This window comes from Ammospiza nelsoni, chromosome 2, assembly GCF_027579445.1.
Source record: "Ammospiza nelsoni isolate bAmmNel1 chromosome 2, bAmmNel1.pri, whole genome shotgun sequence".
Taxonomy (NCBI): domain Eukaryota; kingdom Metazoa; phylum Chordata; class Aves; order Passeriformes; family Passerellidae; genus Ammospiza; species Ammospiza nelsoni.
Genome location: NC_080634.1, coordinates 54,784,639 through 54,808,515, shown reverse-complemented (window position 1 = coordinate 54,808,515; position 23,877 = coordinate 54,784,639). Strand labels below are relative to the sequence as shown.

The 23,877-nt window shown below is 39.7% G+C and overlaps 1 protein-coding gene across 2 annotated transcripts; it reads left to right on the top strand.

Annotated features, from left to right (window-relative positions):
* Nucleotides 1-250: 250 nt before the first annotated feature.
* Nucleotides 251-21,330, top strand: PROSER1 (proline and serine rich 1). 2 transcript variants are annotated; one of them, XM_059466825.1, is made up of 13 exons: nt 251-751; nt 3,686-3,751; nt 4,484-4,552; nt 5,004-5,098; nt 7,298-7,391; nt 7,833-7,943; nt 8,664-8,747; nt 9,667-9,745; nt 11,971-12,066; nt 12,188-12,232; nt 14,494-16,255; nt 16,914-17,061; nt 21,003-21,330. In XM_059466825.1, exons 1-13 carry the CDS (start codon nt 707-709, stop codon nt 21,006-21,008), a joined length of 2,700 nt encoding a protein of 899 aa, XP_059322808.1. In that variant the 5' UTR covers nt 251-706; the 3' UTR covers nt 21,009-21,330. The 2 variants fall into 2 exon arrangements, with proteins under 2 accessions (XP_059322808.1, XP_059322807.1); XM_059466824.1 differs by having other exon boundaries at nt 18,359-21,330.
* Nucleotides 21,331-23,877: the final 2,547 nt, after the last annotated feature.

Sequence of the window (23,877 nt, the reverse complement as noted above, 5' to 3'; positions counted from 1 at the left end):
GGGGCGGGCGCGCTGGTGCCCTGGGGCAGCGCTCAGCGCTCCGGAGTGGCGCCGGGAGCTGGGCGAGGGGCGAGTCCGCCCCGAGTTCCCGCAGCTCCTGCGCAGGCATCATTGTCGTCGCCCAGCGCGGAAAAGGGCCTTTGCTCAGCGCCGTGATGCCATAAGGGCGCGACGGCACGGAGGCGGGACCGGCGGAGGGGGTGCGCTGTCTGTGGGCTCACGCCGCTCTCGGGCCTCTCTAGCCCGCCTGTCCCGGGGGCGCCCGCGTCCGCCCCGGTTCTGCCCGCCGGGATCGCAGGGCGGCGGCGCCGCGAACGATGCTCTGCGGGGGCGCCCCGGGCCGGCCGGGCCGCGGTGCCGCGTGCTGAGCGGGGCCGCTGCCGCCCTTCCCTTCTCCTCCCTTTCCTTTCCCTTCCTTTCCCTCCCTGCCGCCGCCGCGACCCCTGCGCCCGCCGGAGCGCCCGCGGGACGCGCGGGGAGCGGGAGCACCGGGCAGCTCCCGGAGGGCGCTTTTGTCTCCGTGTCCGCCACCGCAGAGGCGGCAGCGCTCCATCCCCGGGGCCGAGCACAGCCCCGGCCGCCTTCCGTGCCTGGCGTTTTTTATTTATTTTTTTTTTTAAATCCTTTTTTTTCCCTGTATGCTCAAAGACATTTTTTTTATCACTACTATTATTTCCTCCACGTTTAAGTGTCGGCAATAATCAAGATGGATAAGAAATCATTTGAAACCGTGCTGGATGAAATTAGGAAGGTAAATTCTCGTTTTGTGTGTTAGTTTAATAATTTGGTGATGGACTGTAGGGCAAGGAGTACTGGCTACAAATCGAAAGGAGGGGGACATTTAGCTTAGATATTAACAAGAAATTCTTTACTGTGGAGTGGTGAGGCAGTGGAACAGGTTGCCCAGGGATGCTCCAATCCTGGCGGTGTTCAGGGCCACGTTAGATAAGGCAACCTGGTCTAGTGGGAGGTGTCCCTGCTCATAGCAGGCGTGGTTGGGTCTGGATGATCTTGAGCCCTCATTGTAAATAAGCACTTGGATAAATTTGCTGCAGCATTTTTACTTTCAAGGAAGATGAGGGAGAAAACCAAAAAGCGTGTCTTTTTGGGGAAAGTGCTTTGGTTACTTGGCCTGTCCGGTGACAGTGAGAAGTACCCGCCTCTATACTCTTGTTTAGGAGGTACAATGCACAAATAGGACAGTGGAACACTGATTTCTGAGCTGCATTCTGTTGTCCTTCTTGGAAATCACGTCTCCCACAGCTCAGGAGTGACCGTGTGCACACCTTCTTCCTCTGGGATGTCAATCCTGTGTTTTGATGATTGCTCTGAGCTGTGCTTCTTCATTTTCTGTTTTAAAACTCTCTGAACAAAATACTGCAGGTTGTGGGGAGCAGAGATACAAACCTGGGCTTCCTCGTGTCTGGCAGGGCTCTGGTTTCTCTCTGCACAGGGGACTGATTTTAAGAGGAAAGCTTGAGGTTAGTGCTTGGCACACTTCCCTGAACGCTAGAAGGAGAAAAGCAGAGGAAAAATCAGAACCTTTGAGATTAATGTTTCTTGTTTTGCCTGGGAAGCAGAAACCTGTGGCAATGTATTTTGTTGCAGTTAAGCAGAGGTTAAGTGTCACAGTAGAACAGTTTACCTGCCGAAGGTGTCTTGGTGTGACAATGAAGGGCTTGTTTCAAATGGGATTTCCTTGTGGCACAACAGTAGTCCATAGGATTTTTGTATTAAGCAGAATTTTTTGTTGTGTTGGTTTTTTTAGTAGAGGTAAATTTCCTTTATTTGGACTTGGGTTCGCAGTGATGGCTGCAATTGCAGTATTATTATTTTGCACTCTATCGAGGTATAAAACCATATCGAGGTATAAAACCATATTGTTGTATAAAACTGTTCACCAGAAGTCCCAGGGGTGTCTTTCTTATCACAACTACATTTTTGCATAAGGTCATGGTCCTAAGGTCTCTCTCATAAAACAGCTAAAAACATGACAGTCTGAGATATTTCAGGGTGTGGACTTTCCTCCCAACTTATGAATTTGTGTGGAAAATCTGAGAACCACAAAAAAAAAGGTCAAGGAATGACTAGCACAGGAATGCTTTCTCTGATGATTGATGGTGGGAGGGAGCAATGTTTCAGTTATATTACTGCAGTGCGGTCCTTCAGAATATGCTCTGTGATTACTAAAGACTTCAGACAAAAGGGTTAAGGCATGTGATTTTAGGCACTTATGTTTCCTCTATGCTATCTGCTTGTATTTCTGTATTCCAACTCACTGTTGATCTAAGGGTCAGTGCTGTGCTGTTTAATAATAGTTGTGCTGTTGTGGTGTAATGTTCATTGTCCAAATGCTGGTTTTGTGTCTTTGCTGCTATGTTTTTGTTTAGGCTTCGTTTCTAGCTCTGTGATAGCACCTTCTGTATTATGTGGTTTACAAGTTTGTTGTGTTGGCATGTTCCATTCAGTCCTACAGTTAGCAGGAACAATTATTTAAATGTCTTCATGTGTAGCTTACTCTTTTCCCCTGTATGTATTTACAAGTACTAGCAAAATAGACTTTGGGGGGTTTGTTTCTTTGTTTGTTTGTTCCTTCCATAAATATGCATAGTAGTGCTTTCTGTTTGTACTCTTGTTATAAAGTCATTCATTTGTTGATTTAAGAAGGGAAAGTAATGTTTGTTTCAGTAAAAATAAAATACATACCCTGCTTTTTTCCAAAACACATGAAGAGGAGGAAGGAATAGAAGAAAAAATGATCATAAAGGCAGAAATTTTTTCTGCCCCTGTGACTTCAGTGTGTCTGGTAGTTTGTCTCTTAATGAGGTACAAAAAAGAAGAGGGTTGTTGGGAGGAAAATAGAAGTGAGTGTGTGGGTAAAGCTGAAGGTGGTTTGAGAATACATGAGATCAAGCATTAGAGGGGGAACTTGGAAACTATGGAAGAAAGGTGTTTTCGTTGGCTTGGGGCAGGAATTCAGCTGTTAGCTGTCTTTAAATCTTGTACCTGTCACAGAGGGTTGGGTACAGGGGAGGGAGGAAGTCCTGGCTGTTAGACAGCTCACGTGGTTATGCACACAACTCTCCTGCCACAAAGTCAAAAGGCCAGTGCTGCATTAAAGTACTGTGCATTGTTTGTACGGTGTGACTGCCTGTTAAAATTTGGAACGCATAAGGATAATGATAAGACAGTATCCATCTCTGGAGCAAGCTTTGTTGTGTATTTAATTCTGTCTGTATAGACTCATTATCCAATTTCTTTGTAAATTCACTGAAGTGAGAGACTTTGTCAGTTGCTTTACAGGGGCCATACAATGAAATTGCCTGAATAATCAACTGTTAATAATCAGCATTATCTTGTTTAACTTTAAGTTGATGTAAATCATTGGAGGAAAAAGAAGAGTGATGATGTTCTCTCAGCACAGTTATAAGCAACAACAAAAAAGCAAAATCAAGTACATAAAAAAGGAGTATTTTTTGACAGAAGAATTAAATCACATCTTCCTGTTTTTCACTGTTCTCAGTTACCTAAGAAGTGCACTGTTACTTCAAAATGCTGCAATGTAATTAATACAAATGTCACTTTGTAGGGGCAGATTTTAGATTAATAGATTAGCAGCTGGTTGTGCTATAATTATAATTTTTGAGTCACTAATTATGCATCCTTTTTTTCCTGTATCTTTTAGGCTGTATTGACTGAGTACAAATTAAAAGCTATTGAATATGTTCATGGATACTTTTCCAGTGAACAGGTAAAGTCAATGCTCTTATGGGTTTAATGGGAATTATTGTTTTTGTGTATTCAGTAATACACAGTGATTGTCTTCAGTCATACTGAGGCAGATCATATTAGCTTTTCATATTTATTGAGGAGATTTAATTCCTTGTTATTATATCAGCATGACACTATTAAAAAGAGTTCCAAGTTGCTTTGTCATCAAAATCAGTACATTTTCATTCTTTTTGTGTCTGGAAAGTTGTATAAATTTATCATAATGGAATTTAGAATTGTTTTGTGTGTATTGTCTAAATAGAGATAATGTATAACATGATAATTTCTAGATTCTCTTTGTCCTCTTTCTTTTCCTGCTGGCTTTTTTTGGTGTATGTTTGGGAATATACTGTTTGGGATCCTGATAGTTGATAAGCTTTTTCAGAGATACTTGATTTAATAGTTGATACTTGGGGGTTTTTTACTTATTCTAATACATTGGTATTGTTATTCATATATGCAAATATATGCAAAAAGATAAGTGTTTTAATATTTCCATGGAAAAGCTTCATCTCATAAAATAGAATTTTTAGATGCTTACTTAGAAATAAATAGAATGTTAGATGCTGATAGGCAATGACAATCAGCCATCACAGACAGATGTTTTGTAGCAGTATACCAATGTGCTACAAAAGTGTAAAGGTCATATTGAGTCTGTTAGCGTACATTTTTAATATATCTGAAAGATTAATGGAAGGCCTTACTGTTGCAGGTTGTTGAATTACTGAGATACTTCTCCTGGGCAGAACCACAGCTTAAGGCAATAAAGGCTTTACAACATGTAAGTTCTTGTGACATGATCTTGTGGAATAAATTTGCTCTCTTAATGTCATTTTAATTTTATAACACCTACTTTTCAACTGATGAGTCAGTATACCCTTCAAAATCTTCAAAGCTTCTTCTTCATCTCCTTCAGTGGTACCAAGCTATGAAATTTCATACTTCTGAATTGGGGTATCTTTTCTGACTAAAGTGACTTTTACTCTCCTGTGTATCACAGAAGGAGATGTAGCCCTTTCTAACTCTTGTTAACTCTACTGTTTGCTTTTGGTGAGTGCTTTTTTGGATGTGTTTGTTCATAATTTAGCCTATAGAGTCTTCTTCCCAATGGGAGGAAGAGGCTATTAAAAGTTTACTGAAATATACCATATGAAGCTGTTACTGAATTGTGTTCTGAGTTAAAAATACTTGTACTGTTTTTTTTATACACACTTTTTTTCTTTCTCTATCAGAAAATAGTGGCAGTTCCAGCATCAAAAATGGTTAATATTCTCAACTGCTTCACCTTCAGTAAAGATAAACTTATTGCCCTTGAAATCTTAGCTTCGTAAGTATCTCTTCTGCTGTGTTCCTTAACTTGTATTAGCTCATGTTTGAGGATATAAAACTTTAGATCTCCTAGAAGGAAGCACTGTGCCTGGTTAAGGTTAAGCAGAATTCCATTGCTGATGGGGCTGTTTAAAGTAATAATTAGAAGCAGATGTTGTAGAAGTAGACATAAGACTGAGAGAATTGGGTTTGTTCTGCCTGGAACAAGTAGGAGTGACCTAATTTCAGCCTTCTGGTACCTGAAGGGAGCCTGTAAGAGGGCTGGAGTGTAGTGACAGGACAAGGGGAATGGCTTCATACTGAAAAAAAGTAGATTTGAAGTGGATATTAGGAGAAAATTCTGTGCTGTGAGGATGGTGAGGCACTAGCACAGGTTGTCTGGAGATGTTTCCATGCCTGGAAATGTTCAAGGCCAGGCTGGATGGGGCTCTGAGCAACCTGCTCTATACAAGGTCCCTCTGCTCACCTGAAGGGGCTCTGGAGCTAGATGATTTTTAAGGTCCTTCCAACCACTGATTATATGATTGTGGAAAATTCCATACTTCCTTTGAGTCTTGTCCTTACTGCTATGTGAGCTTCTGCCTGCTGGAAGACTGGCACTTTTGGTGGTGTTTTTACTGTGGTCTTCAAATTTTGTAGACAACAAAGAGGGCCTTAAGCTTGTTTCTCTGCTCTCTGAAATCTGGAAGACTTGAGACAGGAAATTCTGGGAATTGACCCTTTTTTGAAAAGTCCTCTAAGTAATTCATATGTAGAGATGAGTTAAGTAAATGGATCTCTTAAACTGACAAATCTACTGTCTATAAAAAAAATTGATATTCTAAATTTTTGTTTACAGAGAAAGTTGGAATATTCCTAGTGAACAGAGCTACTTCAAATCATCTATTACACATATTTAAAATGGAAATCTTCTGCTTGGTTCCGGGGATTTATTTTATAAAGTATTGTTCTTTTTTTGGTTGTTGAGGGGTTTTTTGCTGTAAGCATATCTGTCTTCCCTGTGAATGGTGTACTGCCAGCTGCTTGAACTTCCTGGGGCATGTAAATTCATGGTACAAAGACCCAGGATACAGACATGGTTTTGCTGCAGGAGTTGAGCTTAAGGAAGCCATGTCAGTGCTCCTAGTCTATTTCAGACCAAACCAAAACAGAGTAGCCAAAAGAAAGTTAGTTAGTGGCACACAAAACTAACATGTTACCTACTCATGAGACTGGAGCGCTTTGACTGTTCAAGTTTTACACTTCATCTGACATAGGGCAAAAGCACAATAACTTCTTAGCTGTTGAATTTCTACAGTACTAGAGCAAAGTAAGGGAGTCATGATTACAAATCCTAACCCAAATCTTTTGCTGCTTACTTCATTAATCAGGAATATTGAACAAAGCTGAAAGCTCATTCACATTTTAATACTGTTCTTTGAGGTGTTTTTCATGGCGTCATTCCATGTTCTGCTGATTTCATTTCATGTCTAATATCCTCCTTTGAGGAATCCTTCTTTTTGGTGCTGTATTTCCAGTAGTTTGGATGACATGGGTAATATTTGACAGAGAAGTGCTGGTAAAAAGTTGGTCAGGATTTTGAATAAGGTAGGTAGAAGCAGGCATTGGTCTTCCTGAAGTCACATATTTTGTTCTCTGGTGTGTCTAGTGTTGTTTGGGGAAAAAGAGAGAGAAGGATTACCTTTTGGAACTATATTAAGGCTTCTGCTAGCTCTGCAGAATTTACAGAGATTTACCAGAAATTATCTTTTTAATTCTAAATGAAATTAGATGAAAACTTGTTTTTCCACCAGACTGACAAGAAATTGTGGCAAATTGAGTAGCTACTGGTTTTCTGCTGTGCTAGGAATTGTGTGTTAGTAGTAATTAAAGCTTTCTGGTGAACTGTTGATGCCTTAAGTCTCAAGGCATCACTGTTGTGATGCAAAATTCATTTATTCTACATACTTACTCTTGAAATAAAGTTTAGCCATCATCATCCGTTATTCTGTATTGATCTTTAGTTCTAATATATTGTTTTACGTACAGGTATGAAGTCCATATTTAAGCCTAGGATTTTTAATAATAGTAATATTATGATCTGAACTAGTTATGTTTTTTAATATGCTTTTGGGTAGTGTCTAACTGTGGGTGACTTTTCAGCATTTTCAGCTTATGCAGATGGAATGGCAGTAATTGTCTCTCACTGTCTTTACAGCAACATTGTTGATGCTCAGAATTATCGCCTGATTGAAGATCTGTTCAGAATTAATATGTCAGAGAAGAAAAGATGCAGACGAATTCTCGAACAGGTAATCAACATAAACTAATATCTTTGGTTCTGTTATGATTGTGTCATTGTGGGGTCAGGGCTTAGCATGAGGACTTCTGGGAGCTCCTGGTGTAAGACCAGCTGAAACAAGTAACTCAAAAGAAAACAGCATGTACAACAGAAGGAGAAGTTTTTGTCAGGCATTAGGAAAAAGAGACACAGAATTGGAATCAGTGGTGGAAGAAACAGTTTGTGTTTGTTTTAGAGAGCACCAAGTGCTTAAGCCCAAGTCAGTGGAAGCAGAGAGGGACTTTGACAGAAGTTTACACTATTTGGATTATTTGGAATAAGACTTGAGACACAGACTTCAGTTGTTCCATGTAGGTTGATTCGTGCAGTCTAAATGTCATGAAGTAGTAACTTATATCTTTAGAGCATTGAATTTGATAACAAATAACGTTCTTCCTTGATTATTTTGCAGGCTTCAAAAACAGGTTGTAAGGCTCCTCATGCTATGATATCATCCTGTGGCATGATTCCTGGCAATCCTTATCCCAAGGGCAAGCCAAGCCGCATAAATGGAATTTTTCCAGTAAGCATGATCCTGTGCTTTTGCTTTTCACAAATGAACCTTGATTTAAGATTTATTGTAGTATAACCAAACCCAGAATTCATATATGTGGAAGGAGGAGTGGAATCAAAACCAAAGTGTGTTTGTTGGGTTTGTTTGTTTGTTTGCTTGCTTGTTTTACCCCATTCCACATTTACAGGAAACTTGCATTATTTTTATTTGCTCATTCTTTCTCTGCTGCTTCAGGTAAAGATTACCTGAACAGTATCATAAATAAGACATTGTTCATATCCAGCAGTATTTTGCAGAATCAGGAGAGGTGTCAAGGAGCTTGCTGGTAGGTTGATAAGTGACCTGATATGGGCACTACAGTACTACTGCTAATCTTAGTGTGCCTCTTAAGCATGTTAAGCATTTCCTGTGAACACCTAAGGGACAGCAAAATTAACTGAAATAATATTATCCCATTCACAAGTCAAAATGCAGAATTATATCATCAACATGCACTGTTTAAATGCCTCTCTTTACAAAAGCTTAGTGTTACAAGCCAAGCTGTTGGAATGCTCTTACTCATTACTTTACAAGCCTAAAACAGTGGACTTGGGTTTTTTTCCTCACAATCATGTTTACTTTCAGAATATTCAAAAGCTCAAATGTAGTTTAGAAAAAAAATAAGATATGGCAAAATTGTACAACAAGTAGTTCTAAATTAATGCTTGGTTTAATTTTATTTTCTTTCAGGGAACCCCTATCAAAAAGGACACAGAAGAATGTACTAATGAAGGAAAGGGAATAGCAGCCCGTATACTTGGACCATCCAAACCAGTATGTCTAAAAATAAATAATAAGTGTCATTAATAAATAAATGACGCTTTAAAAATCCCCAAGGCAACTACAGCCAATTCAACAAGGCTTTGTTATGAAATGCTGTTATGTTGCAAGAAGACTGTAGAGCAGCAATTTAATTGAAACTAAACTTCTGTAATGAATATGACCTAGTATGGTTTTATTTAACTTGAAAATGAGCTCTAGTTTTTATCTGTAGAGGGGGAATATTCTCTACTGGATACAATGTATGTGCTCTTGAAGACAGAATTTAAATTACAGTAGCAGAAGAGAAAACTAAAAGCATTTTTGGTATTCCATCATGAGCTGCTCTCTGAGGATTTCCCACATGAGCACAGAAAATGCCTCCATCTTTGAAACTTGAATTACAGCAGTGCCTTAGAAAGAGGTTCTTGTTTCTTAACACAGCTGATCTGTATTTCAAAATTTTTGAGCACGTGGGACAAGCTTTCAGTGAACCTACAACCTGAGGTATTGTCCAAATTTTTTGTTATCACTTCTATTATGAGGTGTTTCCCACAAAGCTGTATTATTTTAAAAATGTAGGAACCTTCAGAAATATTTGCTAGTTTTAAATGTGCTAAACCTCTAAAATGAGAAGTCAGTCCAAGACTGCAGAGTATGAGAACTGCAAGGCAGAAAGGAGCTCCCTTTCCCACTTGTGCTCAGTTTTCTATTAAAATCTAAAGGTGTACTAGTGATGTTTGTTTCACTCTTTTCAGAAAGAGTGAAATACTTGCAGTCACTATGGATATTATGAAAAAATTTCGTATCACCTATATTTGTAGAAAAGAATGCCTGTCTGTAGTAGTAGAATGTTAGCTTTTAGCTTTTTGTCTGAGAGACATTACCTAATGCTTTCACTCTTGCTTTTTCCATTTGTTTTTTGTTTATGTAGGCTCCATCAACGTACAATCCACACAAACCAGTTCCATACCCCATCCCACCATGTCGGCCACATGCAACTATTGCACCAAGTAAGGTTTCTGTGTGTTCTAGCTTGATGCTATTGTTCATGCATTTGCCTTTTAAGCACTGTGTCAAGTGTTGGTTTCTCTGACCAGGGTCATATCTGAAGTTGGCTTCTGCTCCCTGAGCATGCTCTGGGTACTGGTTTCTACCTTTTCTTTCATAACAGCAGAATTGATAAAGAGAGGGATATATTGACTTCTTTTTCCAGTATCCATAAGCAAAATTCACAATCCTGTTCTGATGACAAAATATTTAAATTTGTGGGAGGTGTTGAGTATGTTAGACAAGACAAGGGCTTTGGCTTTGTTGTAATGTTTGGCCAAGGCTTGGGCTTTGGCTTGACAAGTCTGACTTGTTGCTGTAGAACCCAACTTGGAATATGGTCAGCCATGGCCCTGAATTGGGTAGAACTATGTAGGAACTTGCTGATGGGCTGTAACCTGTTTCTCACTTGCCTTCAGCTTTATCTTCTGCCATCATAATGGAGAGTAAACAGTTTCCTAAAAGAAAAGTATATTTCAGTTTCAGAAGGGAAACAGTGATTGCTTTTTCCTGCCATTGTTCTATTTTTAGCAATGGCACTATTTCTTAGTGCCTCAAGTAAGATTGAGCCTTTATTCATAAGCTCCTCTCTTTGCTCTGCTGCATCAATTGTTAGACTCCAGACATTTTTGGAAGGGGGCAAAGCAATTGCCCTTTCTTTGGAAGAAAGCTTAGAATACTTAAAGTAGTCAGATGCAGGTCTGGCAGGCAGTTGAAAGCCTTTTCTAATCTTGAAATTCTGTACTGCAATACAAGGAGTGCTCTGGTTACAACACTTGCTTTTCACTGATGCTGGGGATTTCAGGGAGTTGATAAGAAAGTGAAGCAGAACTCCTAGCAATCATGCTGAAGGCTGAGTCATCTAATCAGCTTGATGTCTGCAAGACTTTTTATAGCCATTTTAGAAAAATGGGCACTACTAGTGGCTAAAATAAGAATGATGTATTATTTATGCTCAGGAAATTACTTTTTCTGAAGAAACGGTGTAGGAAACTTGCAGACTAATTTGGATTTATATTGAATAAATCCTATCCAAAGTACCTTAAAGCACAAAATTTGACCTGTGGCAGGATAGAAATGTTAGTACAGTTTTAGTATATGAAAGAGCTTTTGAGGTTTCAGGGCCTTACTAGGCTGCAACATGTGTTTTGAGAAAGCTCTTGTGACAACAGAACTCATAACTGGCGAAATAATATATATGTGTGTGTGTTTAATGAGATTGCAGATGCTGACCTGAAACTATTGAATGGGACTGTTTTCAGTGTGATTAGAATGATTAATTGTTTTCTGCTTCTTGACCATTTCCTTCCTGAGTGATTCAGTGATTTTTAGTTGCTTTTCTGATTTTCTTGTGCAAGAAATCTTAACATCAGGTGGAATTTCTATGAAAGTATGAAATCAGAAAGGACTTCTATATGAGAAATCGGTGCACTTTCATTATTATTCAAGTGCTACCTTTTCCCATGAAGCCCAAGTTCTTATGCTCTTAAACTATTAATTCAGGGCCACTGTGAAATGTGTGTGTTCCTGCAATTTAAATTCAGATGTGGTCCATCAGAACTCTGTACCACAGCAATACAACAGTTTCAGTTGCTTCAAAAAATAACAGAGAAAAAAAGGTATATTTAATTTGTTAATTGCTGTGAGAATTTTATATTAAAATACTTTGCTAACCCGCTTGGATTTCTTAACATTTAAAGAAATATTGAAGAATACTAGATTAAGTATTTGAGGATTGTTTTTTCTCAGAATTTTCTGGCTAATGTTAAAGGGTCATGGTTACTGATCTGTGTTTGGCTCCTTTGTTTGTCCAGCTTTAATGCTGAAGAAGGAGTTGCAACAGCCTTTAATTAAGAATAGGAAAGGAACCAGTGATGCTGCGGACACTGTATCACTCGTCCCCTTTGAGTTTTTTCAGGCAAAATGAAACTGAAAGGAATTGAAACCTGACTTTTTCAGGCTCTCTTAAGAGAATTGCCCTTAGTAAAATTTGGATCACAATGCATGCCCTTCAGGCAGACATTGGCAAAAGCCAGCATCCAGTCTGTATAGTTAACTGGTCTAGCTTTTTGATGAAGGAATGTCTTACAGTCTTGAAAACATTTTTTAAAAGGTGAAGATGCTTACTGGTTCATCTAGATACAGGTTGTTCTCACAACAGGGATGTGTGTTGCCTTTGTTATTTTAGGTGCTTACAACAATGCTGGCTTAGTTCCAATGGCCAATGTCATAGCTCCAGGCTTACCAGCTCCTCCACCATACACCGCTAATCAAGTGGTATCAGGTAAAGCATGCATATCCTTAAAAATATTCATGCTGTTTTTCCTGGCTCATTGCTGGGAGTGGATCTTTCACTGCTGGAGTTTCATTTGCCTTTCAATAACAAGCTGCTGTTCTCTGTTTAGAAAATGAGGACCTTTCCAGCCAGGCAAAACCTTCCCAAAATCAAGGTAAACTGCAAATCCACAGGGGGATTTTTGTGTTCATTGTATTTTTGTTACTTGTTCAGAAAATGTTAACAACTTGTTTAGTGGGATCTTCATAAGCTTCTAAGTATGCAGCCACTAAGTATGTGGAATAGAACCTCTTGAGAGTGGAGAAAAAAAATCATCAGACATTTGTACGTAGAAGCACTGAAACACTAAAATTCATTCTTTTGTGTTAGTTTATCAAAGTTTTTTGTACTCTTCATTATATAAGCATGTGAGAAATAATGCTAAAAACTAAATCAAAATACCCTTTGCAATGTTCATGCACTTGAATACTTCAGTAAATATTTGCAATTTTTAAAATTCTGGACATCTGTTGGAAAACTCATTGACATTTTAATTTCATAGATCAGTTGCAATAAGAAGGTAGGAATGCAAGAGAGATTTAGAGATTTTTGAATGTCTTATCCCAGAATGTTAGATCCAGCTGTGTCTGCCTGCACTTTTGTCTTACCCTGTAAGATCCTGTTCTTTTTACCAAGACAGTTGTGTATTTTTTAATTGTTTTTGTGTGGTGCTTGTACGCTTGGTACAAAGCATAATAATAAATCCCATTAGGAACTACTTATAAAAAGGTTTTGATAATGTTATTAAATTTGACAAACTGAGAATTTACTGACCATTGAGTCAGGCATATTAACAAATACTGCAAATAGATGAAATGACTGTGATAAGTTTAGCTACTGTAAATATTTCTAGGGACCAAAAAAAAAAGTTGTGTTTTTTCTTTCTTTCTCTGTGTCCAGGGATGGGTCTACAGAAATGTTTTGAAGAATCACCTAATTCTTGTATACCCCTCTTTAAATATGCATGTATTTTCACAAAGTTAGTTCATGCAGCTAAATGAATACAGTGTAAGAAATGAAATACTCTCTTAGGAAGAAAAGTTCAGCTCTGGCTTCTAGTACAGCTGTATTTCATTTGTGATTACCTTGGCTGTCAGGATTAAATAACTGTAATCTTTGAGAGTCTTCAGCTTGGAAATAGAATGAGAAAAGAACACAATCCAGGGCTGGGTAGTCTGGGGTTGTTTTTTTTTTTTTTTGAAAAGAGTATGTAAAAGGAAATAGTTTTTTTTCAGATTTACACATTTTAGAGTTTCAACATACACTAAATTGAAGTTTGTCATGTCAACTTAGGTCCAAGATTTTAAAGAATAATTTTCTGAATTTGTGTGTAGAATTACATGTAGAAATCAGGCAAGAGAGACATGTAGGCTGCTAAAGAGTTTTGGGTGGTGAGTTTGACTGGTTGGATGAGTGTCTTGCTTGCATTTGAACAGATTATTCCAAAAGTAAAATAAAGCACGAGGGTTGTTTGAGAGCAATGATTTATTAACATATTCACGTTCCACAGGAGACTAGAGGCAGGCATATTGAGAGTCATGACATGCCAGTGTTCATAAATGCAGCTCCTTTCCATTAACCTCCACATTCACATGTGCCTGCCTGTTTTCCTGCAGCTTGACTGATGTCTCTAACTTACTTTGTAGGATTGACACAAGCTGGTACTTTTAGTGGCAGGTGCTTGCCTTTATTGCAGACACCTGACTAAAGACTCCTAGAAATACTTGTTGCAAAAGTCAAGTGCCAATATTAGTTTAATACTGTAGTGTGATACATGAATTTCAGAGTGTACCTTCTTAGAATCAAAATCTGAAGGAAGCACAGTGAAGACAATGACCTGATTTTGAAGGAAAGAAAACTACCAGCACCTGAAATCAGCTTTCTTCAGTTGTTGACTAAACTTCTCTGAAATCATGATACTTTGAATTAACTGGTCTGAAGGAAATTCTGACCTTCAGTGAGAGTGGATGCAGAGGAGCCCAGGTGATCTGATGCTGATGGAATATTAGATCTGGTTTGGGTACTGCCAAATGTTAGGGACCAGAGGGAGGGTGTTTACTTTTATCACTTAGATGTTCTTACAGAGTGTATTTGAGTTTCTAACTGTTTTGCATGAGATCATGAAGAGGTAGCAGATGTCACAGAGCGTTTTAAAAAGGAGTGTAAGCCCACATGGTGTATGATTTGTGTGACGTGTTTGTGTGTACCTTTTTGGTTTGTTTTCATAGGCCCCGCTGTTCATTGTTAATATGTAGACATTGTGTGTTAGCTGTTGCTTGTGTATCATATTTTGAAATGCTGTATGAAATGTTTTTGTGTTGATTTCAAACCTTTCTGACAGTTTCAAGTATTCTTACTGGTTTTGTTTCTTTGCAGCTTTTTCTGCACAAGCGAATCAGCTCTTTACTCCTCATGGTTCTAATCCTTCAACACCTGCTGCTACTCCAGTCCCTACCCCATCACCTGTCAAGGCAATAAGCCATCCATTAGCACCTGCAACTCCACTCATCTCTGGGATGAACATGTCTACCCCTGTCCTTCCTGTTTTCCCAGGACAGGTCTCCTCTTCCATCCATACATCTCAGCCATCCACCCCAACCCCTACTGTCATCAAATCCCTTTCATTGCCTGGTGTTCCTGTCACATCTGTTCACAGTGCAACCTCTACCCCTATCCCCTCAGTTTTTTCTGGGCTGGCTTCTATCCCTGCTGCTATGCCCACTCCGCAGGGTTCTTCCACTCCATGTGCCACACCTGCACCCAGTGAAGCTTTTGCATCTGCTGCTACACCATTTGCTGGCCTCCCTTTCTCTGCAGCCTCTTCAGTTGCTTCTGCTAATAATGCTGCTCCATTGTCATCAGTCTTTGCTGGCCTCCCTTTGTCCTTGCCGCCCAATGCCCAAGGGATTTCTAGTCCTGTTCCATCTACAATTGCTAATTCTTCTGCCACCACCATTCCTGGCTCGCTTAGCTTGCCTAACCCAATTTTGTCTGTCTTAAAGGGATTTCTGACATCAAATGACACTTCATTAATCAATTCATCTGCTTTACCTGCTGCTGTGACAAGTGAGCTTGCTTCTTTATCTGCTCTTGCTAATCAAAGCTCTGATCCTCCCACTTCCTCTGTCAACAAATGTTACACTCCATCAGCCACCCCCAACACACAGCGTTCCTCCACACCTGGGCTGGCTATTTTTCCAGGTCTTCCATCCCCATCAGTAGCCAATTCTAGTTCCACTCCTCCCACATTGCCTGCACAGTCACCTTTAACCACTTCACCATCGATTATGCCAGTCAACTGTGGCTCATCAGCCTCCCTCTTGCATGGCACAAGTCCTACTAATCCCGACCAGCAGCTCTCATCAGCCCCAGCTGCCACAAGTATCCCAGTTCTGGTCAAAACAGAACCCATGAGTCCTACCCTGTCGGCCTTCAAAGGTCCTTCTCATTCAGCCAGCCCTTCTCATGGCACCCTAGGACTCTCAGGGCTCGGGCGTGCGTACACCTCAGCAGCTTCAGTGCCCGTCAGCTTGCCCAGTTCCCTGAACCCAGCGCTGTCAGGGCTCTCCTCTTTGAGTGCTCCTCTGAACAACTCCAGTTCTCTGGCTTCCATTTCCCTCGCCCCACACGGCTCCTCTGCTCCCATTGCCCCCGTGTTCAATGGACTTCCTCCTTTCACATCTCTAACCAGTAACTTTGCCTTTACTGGTAACCCAGCACTGACCCCGCCCGTCACCCTCCCGGGGTCTCTGCTGGCCACCCCGGCTACGAGCGCTGCAGCCGTGCCCGCCCCCCACGCGAGTTCCACCGCCGCCGTGCTCTCAGGACTCGCCGCCTCCGCAGCAGTCTCCGCTCCACCCTTCTCGCTTAACTTGTCCAGTGCTGTCCCTTCCCTTTTTTCTGTTGCCCAGGGACCTCTGGGATCATCAAACCCATCCTTCCCTGGTTTTCCTGTCTCTAACACACCCTCTGTCACTCCTGCTCTCCCTTCTTTCCCTGGCCTCCAGGCATCTTCTGCAGTAGCAGCAGTTGCACCGTTGCCGGCAGCTGCCACAGCCCCATCTCCAGCTCCGGTCCTGCCAGGGTTTGCCTCGGCCTTTAGCTCAAACTTCAACTCTGCACTTGTGGCACAGGCTGGGTAGGTTACTGTTTTTGGAGGAGGTCAGAACCACTTCTTTTTCTCTTCAGCAAACACTGATTTTATTTTTGGTGTGTAGGCAATATTTTCACTCATAGTGACTAATTGCAGGTAATTTTTAAAGTTACTTCACTACTAGATTTCCACCTGCCATCAGAAGCTGATAGAGTAGTGATTAAATAGGTTGGCCTCAATAGTCCCTGTTATGACAGTCTAATCCAGTGAGGTGCTCAGTAATTTTATTTCCCAGATGAGGATACTTGACACCTCCTAGGCTTTTACAAGAATGGATTCCACGTGGGCATCCATTAACACACACAGGTAATAGCAGACAATAGCTTAGATATTTTAAGGAAGTCATCAGCATAAATTCTCGTCTTTAAGCTTTTTTTTTTTTGTGTGTGAACTGTCAACACAGTTGAGGTACAAAACATTTTGAGTGCTCTTAGGTGTGTTCCAGACAATCTTGGTTTGTGTATGTATGAATGATTTTTAGATGGGTAAAGACTGGAATTCAGTTTAGAAATTCTGGCCTTTATGAGATTTGGGAAAAGAACTGCTTCTGTGATTTATATAGACATAAGCTTATAGAGAGGGAAAAAGAATAAAACATGGTGCATATGTTCCTAATAATAGCCTCATTTTCACATTCTTTCAGCTTGACTTCTGGACTACAGACTCCAGGAAATGCAGTTTTTCCTGGTCTTTTATCTCTCCCCGGTATCCCTGGCTTTCCCCAAAGTGCCGCACAATCTTCCTTACAGGAATTGCAGCATAGTGCAGCTGCACAGTCAGCACTACTACAGGTAATGTGCCTATTTGTTAGTACTGTTCTGCTTCCAGTGATCTCTTGAGCACCTACTTGCCTGTTAACTCCTTGGGATTAGTTTACGTCAGTAAATGATTAAAACCTTTAAATTGTGTGAGAACTGATTAAAAGGGTGATGATAAAAAACAACTTCTACTAACTTTTTACTCAAGGCCAGTGTACAATGCTTCATAAGTGAGATTAAAACATTATCTAAAACTCTTTGTAAAATGGGGAGAAATAAAAGAAAAGATAATGCAAATTAATTTTGGGTAAATTAATTTTAGGGTTTGTGTTAAATCTAACGAGCTGGCCGTACCATTGCAAAATTTGTGCTCGGTTCCAGTCTGACATTTGAATAACTTAGAGATTTCTATAGACCGTTTGCTGTGCGTTATGTGCCACTGCATATGTAATCAGATTGTCTTGAAATTGTGTCTGTTGTGGTTGTGCCTTTTTCTTGATAGCTCCCACAAACAGAATTGTAATATAAGCTTGAAGTGGCTTTGGGTGATGTGTAGTTTCATCATCTCTTGTCCATGAAACAGCTTGTTTGACCCATCAACCTACATAAGTTAACTGAAACTATCATCAGACTTTGTTTATATGTTTAGTTTGTCTTTTGTTAAAAACAGCCTCTGTACAGACTCTTGTAAGAAATTTGACCTTCTCTACATAATACTGAGAGAGCTGAGTGTCTTGACTTAATGTTTTCTCTCTTCTGTGACACATCAGTTGTTGAAATGGAACGTGTGTCTAAGTACTGTTCAGAGTGCAGCATATTGTCAGATATCTTCTGAATATCAGGGGATTGGAAGAAGCAAGTTACTTCATCTAGACCATGCCTTTGCAGCTCAGAGTCTATTCTGATTCTATAGAAATGTATGCAGATTGCATTGAGGGAATGTAATTATTCTTATTTATAAGATCTAGTTACTAAAATTAACACTTATTTACCTGAGCAATGAAGAGAAGGAAAGTTGAGTCGCTAAAATATTACAGCTCCTGATTAAGCTGTGTCTTCCAAATCAGCTGGTGCCATTAACACTTCTTTGTTTTCCCCCTTAATCCAACTGCTTTCTTCATTCTCTGGTATTTCAGAGCAATAGTTGCACTACAGATTAACATCTTTGTATAGATGCCTTGCTCATCTCTATTCTTTGCACACTTCAGAATATAATCCACTTGTTTTAGCTTGAGCAGGACTGGTATTGTGGCTGAAATTTTGCTTAATTTAGATTTTTGTTTCCTTGATTTTGTCAGTGCTGTTTCCTAACTTCTTATCTTCCTTAAAGGCGCATTCTGCTTCTGCTCTGGACAACTATACAGCTCAGCCTGAAGGTTTTGCTAACTATCCATCAACACCAGGAACACCATTTTCATTGCAGACAAGTCTGCCCCAGAGTGGATGGCAGTAAATACCAGGCATTTCTAAAGACTGCAGTGTTTGCTTGAGAGAGCCTGATCCTATTCACTTTGAAGGCTGCCTCTGCGATAGTGGGAGCATGGTCTGAGCTGGGGAAAGAAAGGGAAAACATGAGGGTAAAATGTTTCCAGGAGGCTGTGTCAGATGTCAAACTTAATTTGTGAATTGCGTTCAATTTGATTCAGGGTCTGATCCTGTGAATTGCTGAGCATCCTTGACGCTCCTTTAATTTTAAGAGTTCAGTGTTTGGTTTCTTACAGGATCAGGAACATTCAAATAGGTGTTTGTGTAAATAGGGCAATTGACTGTCAAGCTGAATAGGGAGACCAAGTATACTTAATAGTGTGAATAAGCACCTATCCTGTTATGTTTTTTATGGTATATGTGGTTAATAGAGACTGAGATCTAGATTGAAACTAGACAATTAAAGCTGTAGATCACCTTTTGTCTAGAAGCACACTTCCTGTGTGTGTACAAATCCAGGTCAGTTTATGGTCTTTTCAGATGTTTTCTTCCTATGTATGAGGATCTCCTGTTAGCATCAGCAGTATGTTAAGGGGAGGGTAGGTCAGAGGTATGTGGGGGTTTTTCTTGTGCTTCAAAATACTGTCATGGGCTTGCTGCTGAATTGAGTACTCCTTTGTCTGAACAAAAAAGATAGGAAATGATGCTGTACTGTATTTGGTAGAAGTGGATTATGTTTTACTGGAGTATGGTTTAGCTAGCTCACAATATGTCTTTCCAAAGTATATAAAACCATTTTAACTTGCCTCTAAAATAAGGTTCCATAATATTCTCCTTGCCTCCAGCACCCCTCTGAATGATTTAAATAATTGTACTGCGGATAGGCTGCCTATCTGGCACTTTTGACTGCAGACTTACGTGAATGTTTACAGACATGGGGCAAGTTCTCCTCTCCCTTATACTCACAAACAAACTGGTTCTCTATATGCTTTTCAGCTATAAACTACAACTTGATGGTGCTTATCTTATCCTGTGAATATAAGTGGGAGAAGAATTTGGACCATGGATTTTTTTAGTATTTTTCCTTGGAAAACATACATGATTTTAAAGGCATATAGCTAAATTAACTGTTACAATGCAGCATATAGAAAAGTCTTGCTTTGTTAGTGAAATTGAGTTGTGCACTCTTCTAATAATGTTAGTATCTGTGGCAATGTGTAACACATCATTGAATATCTTCTATTTAAGGTATGCTCTTGATCATGGTCTAGAGACAATAGAGATGAATGATATTCAATCATGTGACTAAATTAAAATGTAGAGATACTACGCTGTAGAAATGTTCTGCACCTAGAGTTTTACTTTTTTAAAGATTGATGATGCTGGGAGATGTTGCTAATGTATTTTCTTTCAAGATGTGAACAAACTTTTTTAGAACATTAATGGAAATTGCTGTATTGGTTTTTAACATAATTTTTTAAAATAAAAAGTTTACAGTCATGGCAAAAAGGCTTTGATGACTATTTCAATATTTACCTAAAATGTGAATGAATAAACTTGTTTTTATTAAGATACTTCTACTGATCTTGATCTTGCTTTATGACGTTTCTTTTTGACGCAGAATTCTGTCCAAACTTATAAAATTTACCTCCTAAGGAGTGTCATTAGAAATATCCTATTTAATTTGTAGGTTAAAAACTTAAAATTTTTGACATTTTAATAATCAAACTTACATATTACATTAAATCTAAAAAAAAAAAAATTATGTTCTTTTTATTATTTTGTGAAACCTGTTAAATTCTCATGATTCTCCACTCTGAATTGTTCTGAAAATTGATATCTTGGATATTGATATCTTGACTTATAAAATCTGTGGAAGAGGTCTCTACCATCTTTCACTTTATTCTTCTTGTCATTCTTTCCATAACTTGTTCTTTGTAGATTTGCAGATGAGTTGGAGAAAATAAAGATACAGGTATCTTATCAACAGCAAATTGCTCAGTAATGTTACTGAAGTGCTGAGTCTGACATCCTATTTTAATCCTAGTTTCCCCATCAGGCAATCAAAGTTTGAACTGATTCACATCACCTTGTAGTCAAAAGCAAATAATACTGTTTTGTCAGAATGTAAGCACTTTGTGCCTCTGTTTGTAAAAATATTTGTTGAATGGTCATGGGGTATGGGGTTCCTGTCTGAGCACTGGACAACTCAGAGATGCTGAAGAGACTCAAGCATTGTTTCTCCAATGAAAACAGGTGAGATGTAGTGAAATCCACTGTGTTAAATGCTCTTCTCCTGAAGCAGTGTACTTACTGGGTGTTGTGCAGCCACTTTACCAGAGAAGAGTGTTTGATGCTTCCATCAGTGTTAGACAAGTGAATAGGTTAAGAAGTGTTTAGTTGTAAAGTTCTTATGTCTGGAATGGGCTCTCTGGTTCTTACTGAGCTGGATTTTGTAAAGCAACTCTCCACTGGTTAGGATTAAAATTCAATTTTTTCAATATTTCTCCTGATGTAAAATTGTTTTTTATTAATTTTTTCCTCTTCAGGAATAGAGTTTGTGTTCTGCATTGCAGCAAAGTGTTGTGACCCAACCTTGGAATTTCTGAGAGGAGTGATTTGTCCTGCGTTCCTTCATGCTTACTTGAGCACCGGTTTTAGACAGCCAAGGAAATGTCTGCTCTGAGGCAAACCACCTTAAACTGAGCCTGTGCCAGGAAAGGGCTCTTCCTGCATGACTTTAATTCTGGACTAACTGATTTTTTTCACTGTTCAAGTTGTCTATTATTGCTCTATTTTGTGTGTACTGACAGCCTGCATAGATATGGTGTGGTGAAGCATTCCTTGAAATAAAACCTTTTTTGCAACAACTAAGAACATACTGGGATTGTGTTTGCAAACAAGTTTCAGTGTCTCTTTCAAGTGCTTTAATTGCAGCTGCAGTGAATAGGAGAGAAACAGTGTGACAGTGTTCACAGGGGTCTTTGGATGAGGGAAGAGACGAGGATCTGACTCCATGTTTCAGAAGGCTTGATTTATTATTTTATTATATATATTACATTAAAACTATACTAAAAGAATAGAAGAAAGGATTTCTTGCGACTTGCCTGCCTTTCTGTTTTGATAGAGGAGCAATACCTTTGTCTCTCTCTCATATTTCCTCTAGTGGACCAAGAGGGACCTTCTGTCATCTCCAGACCTTCAGCTGTTGAAAGCTGATGCCATTTTCATGAGGAGGAGCAGCAATATGGGAATGTTCCTACAAGCAAAAGGACAGTACTGTTAATCTGCTCTGTTGTGTCCTGTCTCCTTAATTTTGATCTGGGGAAAGGGAATGCTGAGCCTGAAACAAGTAGGCAGAACTTGGGGCCAGGAAAAGACTAGGCTGAGAAATCTATAGGGACTGGCCAAAGCCCAGTGTACGGGAAAAAAAGTAGTATGGGACTAAGAAGGTCAGAAAAAGGCAAATTTTGTTTACAAATCTCATGTGGGGACTGCCTGACAATTCTTTGCATTTTTGGGATTGGCGCTGTTTACAAATGGCTGTGGATTAAGTCTCTACAACCAGATTCTGAGGTAAGTGAGAGAAAGTTGACATTGTAGAGACATTGTCAAGGACTGGTGCAGTTTGTAAATGTAGCTGTTGGAGAATATGGTACTTACAGGTAACCATCTGATCGTGCCTGACCTGAGCCCTCAGGCTGCTTTTGGAGTAGAAGTTGAAGGCTTTAGCTGTATCACAAACATAAAACTGCAGAAAAAGCTGAACTGAGATCAGCCTGAACCAGTCATCTGATGTGGCTTCTTAGTGAGTAAGTTCTGCTGAACCAGCTTTGAGCTCAGTCTTTGCGGCTGTGCCCTGTGTCACAGGAGTGCACCAGGCTGTTCAGCACCCAGCGAACTTTCAGCTTGTAAACTGCTTTGCCCCAAAACTCTCATGTGTTTTAATCTCTGAGTGGTTTATAGTAATCTGGGACATGAGTTATCCACATGCCCCAGTACAGCCCCAAGGAGAAAGTGTTAAGATTGCCCTGACTTAGATTTCAAAGTTTTGAAAAGAGGGAAAAAGTGCAGCTAACATTAAAATGAAAAATAATATTAAAATGAAAAAAAAACCTAATATTGTGATGTTCCTGAACACAAACACAAAACACCATCTGCTTTACTCACCTTACTATTTACAGTCACCTCAGGAAGTTGTCAATAAACAGGGAGCAATTATGTCTGTTAACTTCTAGCACGTGCTGCTCATTAGTCTGATGGTATAAACAGCTGTTGAAATTGTGCCATTGAAATGGTTCAGAATTGATCAATTTCAATAACTATAGTTTTGCTCTAAAATGAAAAAAAAAATTGTTGGGATAGTTTTGCATATTATGTTTTTGTTTCTGAAATAATTAAACCACATTTCTCTTATCACTGTTTGCACATGCTGCCCTGCTAGCAAGCATCTGTCCTGAAGAGATGTGATCATACCATCAGTGTTTAGAAGTCAAATAATGATGAAAATGCTACAAATGGCCTAAAATGAATATTGTCACATTTTTGGGAGCATATTGTAAAAAGCATGTCAATCCTGATTTTTCAGGCTGTGCTTATCTCTTTCAGTGGGATTTGAAATGTCAGTTTGGGGGTGTAGCTTCCTCTCTGTGAGACTGAAAAAGGATTCTCTGGGGAACAGTCAGCTTTGAATGACCCATCTGGGGCCAAGGTGATTACTGGCAGGAAGGAGGACTTGGGTGAAATGAAGCTGGAGCCAGATCTTCAGAGATATTCTAGATAACAGATGCCCACAAAAACCAGCCCTATAATTAATGCAGCTATATATCAAACTCATAAATTACATATTAAAAAACCCACCTCTTGTATTTTATTAAAATAACAAGCAACAGCCTTGTCCTTTGAGAGGGTTGCCCTCTGCTGCTGCAGCCTTCAGAAATGGCTTAGTCTGAAATGCTGTGCTTAATTTGATTGTCAAAATATTTTGTGAAAAATATTCTTACTTGGGGGACAATTTTAAAGCTTGGGAACTGAAATGCTTCTGTCGTGGTTTTGAGGTTATCCAGATCAACAGTGCTCAGCCTGTACTGATGGACAGCGTGCAGAAGGGTGTGGTGAGCTATTTTATACAGTTTGGAGACCTCACCTGGACTTTTGATTGTTTATTATGCTTGTGTTTGAGATCTGAACAGCAGCTGAGCCCCAAAACAGCAGAGGAGCAGCATGCAATCTGCCTTCTGGCTTTATGGCATCATAGGCCGGAAAAGACCACTTAGCATTGAGTCCAACCATTAACCCAGCACTGCCAAGTCCACTGCTAAGCCACATCCTTAAGTGCCACATCTACATGTGCTTTAAATGCCACCAGGGAGGGGGACCCTACCACTTCTCTGGGTAGCCTGTTCCAGTCTTTGGCAACTCTTT